Source organism: Mya arenaria, chromosome 8 (genome assembly GCF_026914265.1).
Source record: "Mya arenaria isolate MELC-2E11 chromosome 8, ASM2691426v1".
Taxonomy (NCBI): Eukaryota; Metazoa; Mollusca; class Bivalvia; order Myida; family Myidae; genus Mya; species Mya arenaria.
Genome location: NC_069129.1, coordinates 58,820,607 through 58,835,947, shown reverse-complemented (window position 1 = coordinate 58,835,947; position 15,341 = coordinate 58,820,607). Strand labels below are relative to the sequence as shown.

The 15,341-nt window shown below is 34.0% G+C and overlaps 1 protein-coding gene across 1 annotated transcript; it reads left to right on the top strand.

Annotated features, from left to right (window-relative positions):
- The first annotated feature begins 545 nt into the window (after window positions 1-545).
- LOC128244394 (nuclear GTPase SLIP-GC-like) lies at window positions 546-13,321 on the top strand. Its single transcript, XM_052962404.1, has 9 exons — window positions 546-581; window positions 3,648-3,952; window positions 4,140-4,220; window positions 5,467-5,692; window positions 7,825-8,037; window positions 11,900-12,094; window positions 12,380-12,561; window positions 12,855-13,068; window positions 13,257-13,321. The coding sequence occupies exons 1-9, from the start codon at window positions 546-548 to the stop codon at window positions 13,305-13,307; spliced, it is 1,503 nt and encodes a 500-aa protein (XP_052818364.1). The 3' UTR covers window positions 13,308-13,321.
- The last annotated feature ends 2,020 nt before the right edge of the window (window positions 13,322-15,341 follow it).

Genomic DNA, 15,341 nt, shown 5'->3' with positions numbered 1-15,341 from the left:
TGATAAAGCCCTTGCGGAAACAGCGATAGATTACTGAATCAAATGGATGGTATCACTGTGTAGATAAATAGAAATTCGATTTGGCCTAGCTAAAGAACTTCAGCGATCACGTTATATATATATTTTATTACCTTTTGGGACGCGTTCGCTGAAAAGAACGCGGTTTCCAAACCCAACCAGAATTCTTGACATTGTATGTCGCGCTGTTATTTCACTTGTACGCATTGTACAGACAAAAAAAAATATCATCAGATAAATGAAGAAAATGTAGTTAACCGACATATTTTCATATATCTCTTTTTTTAACTGGTACGTACAACGTTATAAATAGAGTTTCTATTTAAAATGAGGAGTTGTGGCAAAAACTTATCTCAGAGAAAATTTGCGAAAAAGAAATGTAAAAATATATTTATCACATGTCTAAGAATTGAGTTTTCTCTATTTTCATACGGTGATGACCCCTCTCTGTAAACGTTCAAAAGTGATTAGAAATATAAATGTGAACACAAAAGGGATTAGTTAAAAATACTACGGGACATTGAAATATGACAGTTACTGACAGATGCACCAAATGGACCGGGGTAACCCTTAAATAAACTCACAAAGAAATGGTTTTATACTCACTACTGGTGAAAAATGTTTCTCGTTTCCATTATTTGACACCTTCTTATAAATTCCAAGAAGTTTCTTTGAACAATGAACGATTCGTATGTGTCTCATAGGATAATACACTTATTGATAACGATAGAACTGTGATAAGGATTGTGTCATTCTCTCATTCGTATCCAAATACTTAAGTAACACTCTTATTCGAAATCAATACATACACATGTATGACAAACATCAATTATGAGTGACAAACATTTAACTACTTAAGTTTAATGCATTTATGATAAGTATAAAATACTGATATCAATATTGTAACCGTGTATTTTATACCTCAAAACGCAAAAAAAAGATTGGTGAGTGCTAAAAGATTTCCTGTGATTTACCATGGTCTCATAAAGTAGAAATACTGTGTTTATTCGACACTTATTCATCCTTTTTGGTATATGGAATCAACGGTATTAATACTGGTAAATCTTATTTGGGAGTAAGAGCGCACATTTTATCATTTGTAAAATGAATGTTTTAAATGGACCCGCGAAATGACACATATTTCTGATGGAATGATACTATAAGACAAATGTGTGATTTTAAAACACTCTACGATCGAATTCTTGCTGTAGCAGTTAAATATTTCAAGACACAAACACGGAAAAGTTATCAAAACTCACAGTGTACCTTTCTGTCGTAAAATCCGCTCGGGATTTTAATTCATACGCCGCCATGTTTTTCGTTACACATTTAGTCTCCGATGATATAAAGTTATTTGATGAAGCAAAATAACTGGCTGTATGCGGACCCCCTATGCTGTCTTTATAACAAAACAAATCGTCTGAAAAAACAACAGTCATCACCATCGCCGAACCTACTAGAAATATCAGCTTGCTCATTTTCCTTTCGTGGAATCAATTCTAGAACTACAGTTATATTGCTTTTAACAAAAAGCATGTTAAACCAACGCAATAGTCTTTTTTATCACACCTTTTACTTTCATTTAACAAAATTGACGTTACATCTTTATTATTAGAATACAATTTAACTTGATTATTTTGCAATATTAGAGCCTTTCTTTGATTAACCTTGCTTACCGCTTCTTTTCACCTCCTTGTGGAACTCTCAGTCCGTTAATTTACAGACCAACAACCAACTCCTTGTTCTTTTAAGCTGGAACCTTACAAGAGCGTAACCGTGTTCAATTCTGTAAACGTACTATTACTAACGTCAGGGAGCCTTTTACCGCTCGCTTTCTGGAGCCTACTACTGCTCATATCAGGATCTTGTTACCGCTCACTTTCAGGATCTTAACTACCGCCCACTTCCGGGAGCTTACCACAGCTCACATCCGGGAGTTAACCACGGCTCACTTCTGGGGGCCTACTGTCTGTCACTTCCGAGAGTTTATAACATCTGACTTCCAGGAACCTACTACCAATTACTTGAGAGGAGCTTTTACATCTCACAGTCGATAGTTAACTTCTGCTCACTTCCGGAGGCCTTCTACTGCCCACTTCTTGGAGCCTACTATCCCTTACATCCAGAAGCCAACTATCGCTCACTTCCAGAAGCCTACTTTCGCCCACTTCCTGGACCATACTATCGCTTACTTCCTGGAGCCTTATATCTCTCAATTCCATGAGCCTACTACTACTCTACTGACGTCTTCATCCTTTTATTCGGAATTAGTGTTTTCGATGTGACCACATAACCAACTGCACTGGCATCACAGAAAATTTGAAAAGTTTTCAAAGTCGACATACTCTCTCCAGCATTGTTCTATTTCAGAAAAGTTTTATGCAAAAACTTCATTTTACTTTTGCCATATCCGAAACAATGACTTGAGAATTTAAAGTATAAAAATCTTTGTTGCCGGCAACAAACTGTAGCTATAAAAGTTGGCTTACTATTGACATCAAATATCCAACTGGAAGTATATTAAATTTATCCAACCTTTCCTGGCTCAAAGCCTGTTAAAGAAGCGTCTCAATTCTGCAAATCCTGTATTCCTTTAGGTAAAAAATAGTTTCTTTCATAATTTTACACCTACCCTAGCCGCTCACCTTGACTTGATTTTAGAGCGTCAGTTTAATTGATATTACCTTCAATATCGCTATCTTTAAACATCAAAAAATATGTCCTGCTCTAAGGAGATATTAAACTAACCAGTGTCTTCGTAAACCTGTCCTGTCGTTTGGTTTCGAATGGAAGAGAATCATACACAAACTAACTTTTCTGTCCATCGAGTACCCATGAATTCCCGACATATATTGGGTTTACAATTATCAATATTATGATATGCACTTTTAAGATCGTGTGTAAATATATATATAAACATGGCTTAAACAAACCTTCTGCAACCTTTTTATCATCACTGTTTCCCTTCAAAGACGCCAATGTGGATTAATGTGTCTACATTCAACTTAACTTGGATTATGCCCCTCTCCAAACGCCACTGTAAGTGGGTTAACCACTGTTTGTACTTAAATGTCTTGCTTAATAACTCCTTTTCACAACAATTTCACCGGATAAAAGGCAGTAGATTACCATTTTTTACAATACTCACTACGTATGGGCCCGCGGATGACAACCGCTACATTGATGTGTGCTCTTAAAGACTACCAACTGTAGAACGAACAGACGGTACTTTACCTTCTTTATAGGAATAGAATTAATTACTAACTGCAGATCGACCAGTTTTTGCCCGTGTTTCAGTATTTCGACAACTGCAAAACAACCAATTTTAGCATTTCCTACTATAATACATTTTTGCTATTAAAATATGTCATTTATTTTTGTTTGGGCGCAGAGCGTCAGGTGTCAAAGCAAACACCGTCTCCAGTCATTGATAGAATTAGCTCAAAACGCTAATGAAATTAATGAAGAAAGTTTGTCTGGAAGATACGATTAGTGTTCTTACTTGACAATTTTCGGATTATGAGAATGATGAAACTCCAACAAACTGTATCTAATTCAACCACAGTACTCAAATAAAAGGCAAATTTCAAAATTCAACTCCACAGTCTATTTTATTTTTTCCACCACAGACCACAACGCATCGTCCAATTCCCCGAGAAGTTGATGCACGGAACTATTTGACAGCACGCGGACCAAAATATGGATGGCCCGTCAAAGACACTAAAGTCACTAAGCACCTACAAGTTAAGGCACAAAAGGTCAAGGACTTGCTGGTGGAGTTGGAAGCCAAGAAACAGCTGAGGGAGGAGAGACGGGAAAATGACTACCCCAGTTTGAGTCCCTACCCTGGGCCGAGTACTGAGAAGATTATAAATAACAGGCACATGACCAAGGCTCAAAAGGATCAGGCTTATGTGGAGAAACATGTAAACAGGTAAAGAGGCTTCGTTTTTTTCTTCTGTTTGTTGATAATCTATATGCTATTTCATAAGACGTGTAGAATTTTTTATAGCGAGTATTATCTTCATATTTTTTCTGTTATGTTATTTGAGCTGTTATTAATTCTGATGTGAACAATATTTGACGTAGTTTTTAATACGTATTGACAACTCTATTTTCAGTTGCAGAACGATGATCTATGATTTGAAGAGACTGTTTGATGGACAACCAGCCCAGTCCCATCCCAGGGAACAGGCATGGAGGTTTGTTAAGAAATCTTGTCTTATTAATCCTTAAAAAATCTTAATTTCACCTTTGTGAGATGTTTGACATTTTCTCTTAGAGCAACAAATTTAAAGTATTTATTTCGTGTGCATTCTTTAGAAAACTGATTTAAACAATATTATCAATTTAAAATATTCATGATATTGCGCTTCACACATACCAAGATGGTTAAAAAAATATTTATCATATTAACTTAATCGAAATGGTTCATACATGACGATCGTATTAATCTGCTACATGTCAGATGTTCATCAGTATAGAATCACTGTTGTACCATGGAGGATCAGGTGATCAAAATGGACCAGTCAGAATTTTTTTTGTAATATAAAACTATAAAAAAATAATCAAAATAATCTGTATAAACAAACAATTATATAATTTTATTGAAGAAAAAGCAGAAATCAAGATACTAAAAAACCGTTTTTCTTATTCTTTTAGTACAGCTCTTGTGCACATATAATAGATATTTAATAAATTGTCCTCAAACTCGTAGGCAACGGATTTTCATATTTTGATTAACCTTAAAACCCTATTTATCAAAGCTCAGGAAAAAAAACGTTTCGGAACACTTTTATGTTAATAAGTATATACAATAGGGTATGCAAAGGGGGTTGGTACGGCTGTGGTTTACTAGTTTACTATATTGTGTTAAAGGGGTGTGCTAATATTTTCTTGTATTAAGAATGATTGTATCTTGTGTATTTTTGATAAAATTGAAGGAAAAATCTAATTGGTTGAAGTTATATCAACTCAAAAAGAGATGTAAAGTAAACGTCCAAAAAATTATCAATGATTTAATTCTTAGATTGTTTTCTCACATTAGAGAGAAAACAACCCATATACTTCAACATTTTATTATAAATATTTATTACGATCCAGTGGTGGGTCACTCCCAAATTGTCGATTCGAACTTTTCATATCAATATGGTCTAGGACAACTCCCGGATAATGAGATATGGTCGTCTTAGGCCTGGAGAGTTCGAACTTGGTAGAGATCCCTTAAACATGACCAGTACCTGAACTATGGTTATGTCAATTGGTCAATGGTCTGGGTCGTGGTGACCTTAAGCTGAAAATCCGATTTCGTTTTACAACTGTATAATGTCACGTACTTCAGACTTGGTATCCTGATTTAATGCATCTACTACTTTTAATCACGTTTCAAAAACATTCGCGACGTCTTTGCATCAAAATTAGTATTATGATCACTTGAAATGTATACAGGCAAGAGCTAGCTAACATTGAGAAGAGACTGACTCTCCCGAAGACGGTGATAGCTGTGGTAGGGAACACAGGAGAAGGAAAGTCCAGCCTGATAAACGCTGTGCTCGACCATCACAATGTCCTGCCTACTTCCAGCATGCGGGCGTGTACAGCTGTCGTGGTAGAGGTTGTTCGTAATTCAGCTAGCAATATATTCGAGGCAGATATCGAGTTCATGAAGAAAAAGGTATTTACATGATTTACCAGGTAATCTATATAATGCAACCATGTGTTTATATTTATTTACCAAATCCTATTATTGGTCAACTGATTGTTTGTTAGACGACTGGCATCTGGTCAATTACCTGTTAATTTAGTTATATATTCAAACCTTCAATGCAGGGCAATAAGAACAAATAGGAATGATGAAGTTCAGAGCTTTCAACTTCAGATTATCATATTGTTGTAAACGGTGTTTTTTTTGCTGGATATTTGCATTTAAAAATGGTACGTAATACCTTGAAGCTGGTATAACTGACGTTAGAAACAAAGCCAAAGCCACTAAACTCTACTCTGAGCCCCTCAAATTTAACGTAGATTAACAGGAGTTTCACGATTGTTTTTTTTTTGGTCATAAAACGAACGATTTCATTTGATGAAGATACATGCCATGACATGTGTACGTCTGTTTACTTAAAAAAATAACTAAATCTACCGGTAATATTTTTGAAAGCCACGAGTGAAAATGTATTTTTCTATGATCACGAGTGAAATTAAATACGATCTTACACTGAAATAAACAAATTTTCTGTTTCTTTTATGCTTATTTTCAGAGTTTTATTTAATTTTTTATTTATTTCTGAATTACCTCCTTTTTTGAAAAGGGTGGGTTTTACGCCGCTACCCGTGGGATGCCCCTCATGCATAATTATAGTTGTCAACTTTTCTATTTTCTGTTTGTTGAGAAATAGTTCTCTGCTATTCATTCTTATAGCTTAATATTCGCTCATTTTTATTGCAAAGCTTTATGTACAGTAAACAGTGAAATTTTATTAGTGTACATAATTATGTTCCAAAAAATAATGAAAACACTTTAATTTTAAGATAAGAATGAATACATAACCAAATTACTACGCCGTTATTTAAAGAATGAAAATATGGAAGGTCAAATGTGTTAGCAAAACAAATGTGGATGCTCATTGGTTTTTAAACATTCTTCTTAGTTTAAGACTGCATGTGTTTGATAGTAAATTAATATTCCGTCATCTTACTGTCAGAGACCAGTATGTTTCGCTTTAAAACAGGTTTGTTTTCCAGATAAAGAGTGAATGCCAAGCTAGTTTTTTGACACATTTTGAGGTGTGGGTGGGGTAAAAAATATCAGATCTATCTGTAAATTGTTGTGTGAATTTTCCAGGAAGCTCAGTTTACGTACTACAATGGCAAACATATTTGAACTATGATATACAATTTTATTTATGTTCGAACGGTTGTTTTTGTCTGACATTTGTTTGGTAATAAAAGCAAATGTTCGAACATTAAGTTTCAAAGATCAGGAAAATGAAAAACGAGATAACCGGTAATAAACGGTAAGTTGTTAATTTCCAATTATATATTTATTTAAATCTATAAAACATTTCTTTGATTTTTAAACATTTTTTGACATAATTTACTGAAGTCCAGTGTTATGTTTTGATCAAGGCAAGTACATGTAACAACAAAGGAATTTAAAAGTAGTTCTGAAAGTTGATATTTTCACTCTTTATTTTGCAGTGAAAATATCAAATTTATATTTTCACTGTTGTTATTTCACTGTTAAAACCCCATATTTCATCGTAGAGCATGAACGAAACATGTTTTAACTTTTTTATGCATACATTATGTTGTGAAAGAGTAAGTCTTTTCAAGAATTTGTTTATATTTCAAGAAACTCATTGCTTTTTTACCCATTAACGTAATCTGCATTTATCAACTTGGCAACAAAATATAAAAGTTTTGGAAAAATAGACAGTTTTTCGCAAGGGGAAACAGCCTTTAGAAGGCGGTAAATTGCACCAAAAATCACTGATTGAGGATATCATTTTAACCAGATTCTTTGTTAATACAACTTTTTGTTCGCAAATAATCTGTACATCTGTATATCTGTAAGGAATATACAATATATATCTCAAAATCAAAAAAATGCTGGGTTGATAGACTGTAAATATATTGTGTTGGTTTCATTGGATTAAATTACTTAGTAGGCATTTTCAATATCTCATAAGAATTGCTGGGTTAATATACTGTAAATAAATTTTGATGGTTTTATTTGTTGAAGATACATGCCTTAATATGTATACGTCTGTTTACTAATAAATTACCTAAACCTAACGGTTTTAGGAATGGTTTGATGAGATACAGATCCTGCTGAAGGATCTCACAGGGCTAGACTGCACAATCAAGAAGAATGCGCCTGACCCAGCGTCAGATGCATACGTCTCCTACTGCAAGGTCAAGGCTGTTTACGGAAGGATCGACTCCTTTGAGAGCCTGTCCAGAATTACCACCATTACCCACTGTCTTGGCAGGGTCAAGGTGATCAAGGAAAATAATGTGAGTTATAAAGAGATTATGACGACAATACAAACCTGTTTACTATTATATCTAGTTTACCTTCAATGATGGGCATTTTCATGCCCTTATCATACCTTTTACATACTATACTACGGTAGTACCGTATGATGAAAATACAAAACTTTTCACTGTTATATCTAGTTAACGTTCAATGATGGGCAGTTTCATGCCCTTATCATGCATTTTACACTTTATACTAGTACCGTATGATGAAAATACAAAACTGTTTACTATTATATCTAGTTAAACTTCAATGATGGGCAGTGTCATGCACTTTGCATACCTCTAACGTTCTATACTAGTACCGTATGATGAAAATACAAACCTGTCTACTATTATATCTAGTTAACCTTCAATGATGGGCAGTTTCATGCCCTTATCATTTATCATACATTCTATATTAGTACGTATGATGAAAATACAAACCTGTTTACTATTATATCTAGTAAACCTTCAATGGTTGGCAGTTTCATGCACTTATTATACATCTAACGTTCTATACTAGTACCGTATGGTGAAAATATCAACCTGTTTACTATTATATCGAGTAAACCATCAATGATGGGCAGTTTAATGCCCTTATCAATCATCTTACATTCTATACTAGTACTGTATGATAAAAATACAAACCTGTGTACTATAATATCCAGTTAACCTTCAATGATGGGCAGTTTCATGCACTTATCATGCATCTTATGTTCTATACTAGTACCGTATGATGAAAGTACAAAACTGTTTATTATTATATCTAGTTAATCTTCAATGATGGGCGGTTTCATGCACTTAGCATGCATTTTACGTTCTATACTTGTACAGTATGATGCAAATACAAACTACAGACCTGTTCACTATTATATCCAGTTTACCTTTAATGATTGGTAGTTTCATGCCCTTATCATGTATCTTATGTTCAATACTAGTATCGTATGATGAAAATACAAACCTGTTTACTATAATATCCAGTTAACCTTCAATGATGGGCAGTTTCATGCCCTTATCATGCATCATACCTTCTATACTAGTACCGTATGATGAAAATATAAACCCGTTTACTATTATATCTAGTTTACCTTCAATGATTGGCAGTTTTATGCCCTTATGATGCAGCTTACGTTCTATACTAGTACCGTATAAGGAAATACAAACCTGTTTACTATAATATCCAGCTAACCTTCAATGATGGGCAGTTTCATGCACCTATCATGCATTTTACGTTCTATACTACAGATATACCGTATGATGAAAATACAAACCTGTTTACTATAATATCCAGTTAACCTTTAATGATGGGCAGTTTCATGCCCTTTTCATGCATCTTACATTCTATACTAATACCGTATGATGAAAATACAAACCTGTTTACTATTATATCCAGTTTACCTTCAATTATGGGCAGTTTCATGCCCTTATCATGCATCTTATGTTCTATACTAGTACCGTATGATGAAAATACAAACCTGTTTACTATTATATCTAGTTAACATTCAATAATGGGCAGTTTCATGCACTTATCATGAATCTTACGTTCTAAACTAGTACCGTATGATGAAAATCCAAACTACAAACCTGTTTACTGTTATATCCAGTTTACCTTCAATGATGGGCAGTTTCATGCCCTTATCATGCAGCTTACGTTTTATACTAGTACCGTATGATGAAAATACAAACTACAAACCTGTTGACTATACTATCCAGTTTTCCTTCAATGATTGACAGTTTCATGCCTTTATCATTTATCTATACTAGTACCGTATGATGAAAATACAAACCTGTTTTCTATTATATCAAGTTAGCCTTCAATGATTGGCAGTTGCATGCCCTATATGCATCTTGTGTTCTATACTAGTACCGTATGACGAAAATACAAACCTGTTTACTGTTACACCAGTTTACTTTCAATGATGACAGTTTCATGCACTTATCATGCATCTTACGTCCTAAACTAGTATCGTATGATGAAAATACAAGCCTGTTTACTATAATATCCAGTTAACTTTCAATGATGGGCAATTTCATGCACTTTTCATACCTCTTTCGTTCTATACCTCGGTAGTACCGTATGATGAAAATACAATCCTGTTTACTATAGTATCCAGTTAACCTTCAATGATGGGCAGTTTCATGCCCTTATCATGCATCTTACGTTCTATGCTTCGGTAGTACCGTATGATGAAAAACTGTTTACTATTATATCTTGTAAACCTTCAGTGATTGTCAGTTTCATGCACTTATCATGCATCTTACGTTCTATACTAGTACCGTATGATGAAAATACAAACCTGTTTATTATAAGATCCAATTAACCTTCAATGATGGGCAGTTTCGTGCACCTATCATGCATCTTACGTTCTATACTACAGATGTACTGTATGATGAAAATACAAACCTGTTTACTATTATATCTTGTTAACCTTCAATGATTGGCAGTTTCATGCACTTATCATGCATTTTACGTTTTATACTAGTACCGTATAATGAAAATACAAATCTGTTTACTATTATATCCAGTTAACCTTCAATGATTGGCAGTTTCATGCACTTATCATGCATCTTATGTTCTATACTAGTACCGTATGATGAAAATACAAATCTGTTTACTATAATATCTAGTTTACTTTCAATGATGGGCAGTTTCATGCCCTTATCATGCATCTTACGTTCTATTTTACGGTTGTACCGTATGATGAAAATACAAACCTGTTTACTATTATATCTTGTTTACCTTCAATAATTGGCAGTTTTATGCCCTTATGATGCAGCTTACGTTCTATACTAGTACCGTATGATGAGCTTACGTTCTATATTACGGTTGTATCGTATGATGAATATACAAACCTGTTTACTATTATATCTAGTTTACCTTCAATGATTGGCAGTTAAATGCCCTTATCATGCAGATTACGTTCTATATTACGGTTGTATCGTATGATGAATATACAAACCTGTTTACTATTATATCTAGTTAACCTTCAATGATTGGCAGTTTCATGCCCTTATGATGCAGCTTACATTCTATTCTAGTACCGTATGATGAAAATACAAACCTGTTTACTATTATATCCAGTTAACCTTTAATGATGGGCAGTTTCATGCCCTTATTATGCATCTTATGTTCTATACTAGTACCGTATGATGAAAATACAAATCTGTTTACTATAATATCCAGTTTACTTTCAATGATGGGCAGTTTCATGCCCTTATCATGCATCTTACGTTCTATATTACGGTTGTACCGTATGATGAAATTACAAACCTGTTTACTATACTCTCCAGTTAACCCCTTTAATAGTGGGCAGTTTCATGCCCTTACCATGCATCTTACGTTCTATATTACGGTTGTATCGTATGATGAATATACAACCTGTTTACTATTATATCTAGTTAACCTTCAATTATTGGCAGGTTCATGCCCTTATGATGCAGCTTACATTCTATACTAGTACCGTATGATAAAAATTCAAACCTGTTTACTATTATATCCAGTTAACCTTAAATGATGGGCAGTTTGATGCACTTATCATGCATCTTATGTTCTATACTAGTACCGTATGATGAAAATACAAACCTGTTTACTATAATATCCAGTTAACCTAGAGTGACTGGCAGTTTCATGCAATTATCATTCCTCTTATACTAGTAACTAGTAAAACTATTGCTCATTATATATATATATATATATATATATATATATATATATATATATATATATATATATATATATATATATATATATATATATATATTTATTCAAATTCACATGAGCAATCCACTCATATTCCTTTATATTCATAATTTACGTTTTAGGATTGTATCCATATGTTCCATCACTTGTACATTTCAGCCTGAAGCATTCCGCCGCCAAGTGGAGAAGTACATAGAGACTCAGGATCCAGTTGCTGAAGGTCAATACTGGCCGATAGTGAAGCACGTAAGACTACGAATACCCAAGTGTGATGTGTTCAGTAGTGGGACCGCACTAGTCGATCTACCGGGGGTGAGGGACTCGAACGCTGCCAGGGATAAGATTGCAAAGGATGTAAGGGAATCCATGATCATAATAACAATAAGATCATGTAAATGTTTAATCACAAGACATGCTATGCAAGCTTTTGCTACTAACATGATAAGAACAAATGTATTGCAATACAATGAAAGTTAAACTATATTTTAGAACATACCTTCCATATTCTTGAGTATTTATTTCCTTTCTAATTCATTGTTTTGTGTCACGATTACTTCCAGTCATGACATTCAACTATTGAAAGGTCTTTCGTACGTTTTAATGATCTACAAACAAAAACTAAAGTGAGGTATCTTACAGTACCTGAAGAACTGCACAGCTGTATTGGTAGTCTCCAGTATCAACAGAGCGGTCTATGACAAGGTGGCGAAAGACTTGCTAGGAGAGAAATTTCGACGCCAGTTGCTCATGGATGGACAATACGGCAATATCGCCTTCATTTGCACCAAAACAGATGTCCTCATGCCCTCAGAAATCATCAGGTAGAAAATACAATTTCAAAGTACGATCAGTAGTTATAACAGGTGTGTTGCATGAACAAAAACTGTACACTAGCAGTAAAACCTTGTACATCTAGGAATTTAATAATCCAAATCACAAACTTTCCGGTGCAGGTGCTTTTAAATAATTTGTTCATGTATAATCAATTAGAAAAAGGCAACCTTTATCAAAGTGAGACTTGCATGAAAGTACACTAAGATTTGAATAGACTCAAATTAAACATGTATGGCAGTTGCATTTGCAGGATTTATTGTTCATTAATCAAATTTTTAAGGTCACTTAATCTTGAAGAGAAAACCAAAGAATATGAAGTTAAGGTGAAAAACATGGAGAATGAGAAGGCTGCTCTTGACATTGAAATCACTAACGTCAACAAATTGTTACCAGGACTACGAAAGAGTATAGAGAAGCAGAAAAATGAAGCTCGGCCAATAAGGGACACTCTGGCTAAGATTGACTCCCTGCTAGAACCAGCAGAAGGGAAACAGGTACATGTTATGTAACATGTAAGTGTAAATGTGTATTATTATGAAATTCAGCTGATCCAGATTTATTCTTTTAAAGATTTTGTATTCTGAAAAGTTTGAACAATTATTTAGAATCTCTTTCGAGTTTTATCAATAGTTGTTGAAATTTTTAGATCCTTCCAGCTGATAAATCTACTTCTCTCCGTTAGGATGAGGCGAAGTTTGCTATGACAGGGGGAACATGTGTGCATGTACTTTGAAGGTTACATTACAGGTACTTTTGTAGAGGACAGCTTAATTGTACTTGCTTAAGTATACGGAAAAGGGTAGAGCAAAGAGGCTCTGGATGGTAACATTTAAATTTAAAACTATTACGTACATCATATGCTGCTTTCAAAGTGAGGAGCAGGAGTATGAAGAAGAGTTGATTACTTATAAGGCACTGATAAGGGAACATACACATAATCAAAATACATGAAGGTGACATTTATGATTTAGGAGTCCCATCATGAGTATAAGGGGGCGTTGACGATCAAAGAGAAACTGTTGGAGGACCATAACATAATCAAGCTACATACGGATGACTTTCATGTTTCAGAGTGAGGAAGTGGAGACTATTCAGGGGCATAAGGACGAGTTGAAAACCATTGATGCCTTTATAAAGGAAAATGAGGACCGGAAAACGAACTGCTTCAGCAGAAAAAGGAGGCCTGTGAGAAGGTATAATAAATGTAGAGTAGTTTTTCATCCTTTTGAAAACAAATGACTAGTATACAGACTTTTCGCACTCAAAACTAAGACGGATAACAATATGTTGGGTATATTAAACAACTAAGTCAGCGCCCGGCTGTGCACAGATTGCCGACTTAATAGTTAAGAGGAATAAAAATAAAATTTTGCTTGCAAAAACCTCTTGAATATACATAGTACAATGAAAACTGCAGTGATAAGCCAAACAACTAAATAAAACTTTGTTTAGAGGCACGCGATTAGGGTCCAATGGACAATGAACCAGAAACACTAACGAACACACACCACACACACACACACAAACACCATACAAATACTTCACATGCATCTGAAGAGCTTACCAATAAATGTTGAGATTACTTCCTTGAAACTTTTACTGAAACTCGAAGTTATTCGCACACGGGTCTACCGGGGGCTAACGCTAGTTTATATGACCATAACCTTTATAGACTATGAGGGTAGACATGATTTTGCTCACGCCCTAGGGGAAGTTTTGTAGACCATGATTTTATGATAATGTATCATCTTATTATACTTCTAAGACATGTTCACGTCTTATCGTTTTATGATTTGAAAACAATAGCAGTTTAAAATTCGTTACCAAATATTTTTTCAACTTTTGAACATTCTTTTAATTTGTAAGTTACTACCACTAAATAATAGATAAAACTTCAGACAGTCATGATAGTAAATGATGTCTATTTTGGCTATACAATAGTACTTGTTTATGGCACAAAAGCAAACTGCAAACACATTTTGAAAGACAATTACATTTTCTGATAAGTGTGCATGTAGAACACTTAATTTTAAAAATACGTTATGAGCACTTTTAAAGTAAAGAGAACTAGATTTAATGACTTAAAACATTTCCCATCACAAATCCTTTTCTGTTATGCAAGTTTTAATTGCAAAAACATGAGCGACCCTACAATTTCAAGATATATGACAAAGTTTCTGGAAATTAAATAAAATACTTTACTCCAAAATACAAAAACATGACTTTCGACTAGATAACACAACACTCCTAAATTGCAGTTAACCTAATCATTGTTAAAAAGAATATCATTAACCATACAACATTACTATTATAATGTTGTTGTTGTTTTGTTGTTGTTGTTTTTGTTGTTCAATAAAAATGGAAAACACAGACCTAAAATGTGCTATAGACACAGAGTTAGACTGAAAAAAACATTGTTCCTTTACTTGTAGTTCTCTTACATTACATTAAAACATTTTGACATATGTTAACATAATGTGTCATATATGTAGCAAAATGCATAACTGATGCATCCTACCATTTAAGCAATGAATTGCGAGATTGAGCGCATTTGGGCTGGTCAAAGTGTGTGTAGTCCGAAGTATCTGATAGCACTCACCAATTATTTAAGACTTTTGCATTTTCAGCAAATAAGTACACGGTTATAATCTTGTTATTAGTAAATATTTTTTTCAATGAATGTATTCTTCAGTAAGTCACTCAAAATTTATGTTTTTTATACATGGGTATGTATTGATTTTGAATAAGTGTGTCTGTTTTGACTGTT

What these genes read in the sequence shown, in the direction of transcription:
- LOC128244394 (XM_052962404.1), top strand. Translation starts at nt 546, where the DNA reads ATGACAGTTACTGACAGATGCACCAAATGGACCGGG. An exon ending in CCCAGGGAACAGGCATGGAG is followed by an intron (nt 4,221 to 5,466) that starts GTTTGTTAAGAA and finishes AAATGTATACAG; the next exon opens with GCAAGAGCTAGCTAACATTG. An exon ending in TCGAGTTCATGAAGAAAAAG is followed by an intron (nt 5,693 to 7,824) that starts GTATTTACATGA and finishes TAACGGTTTTAG; the next exon opens with GAATGGTTTGATGAGATACA.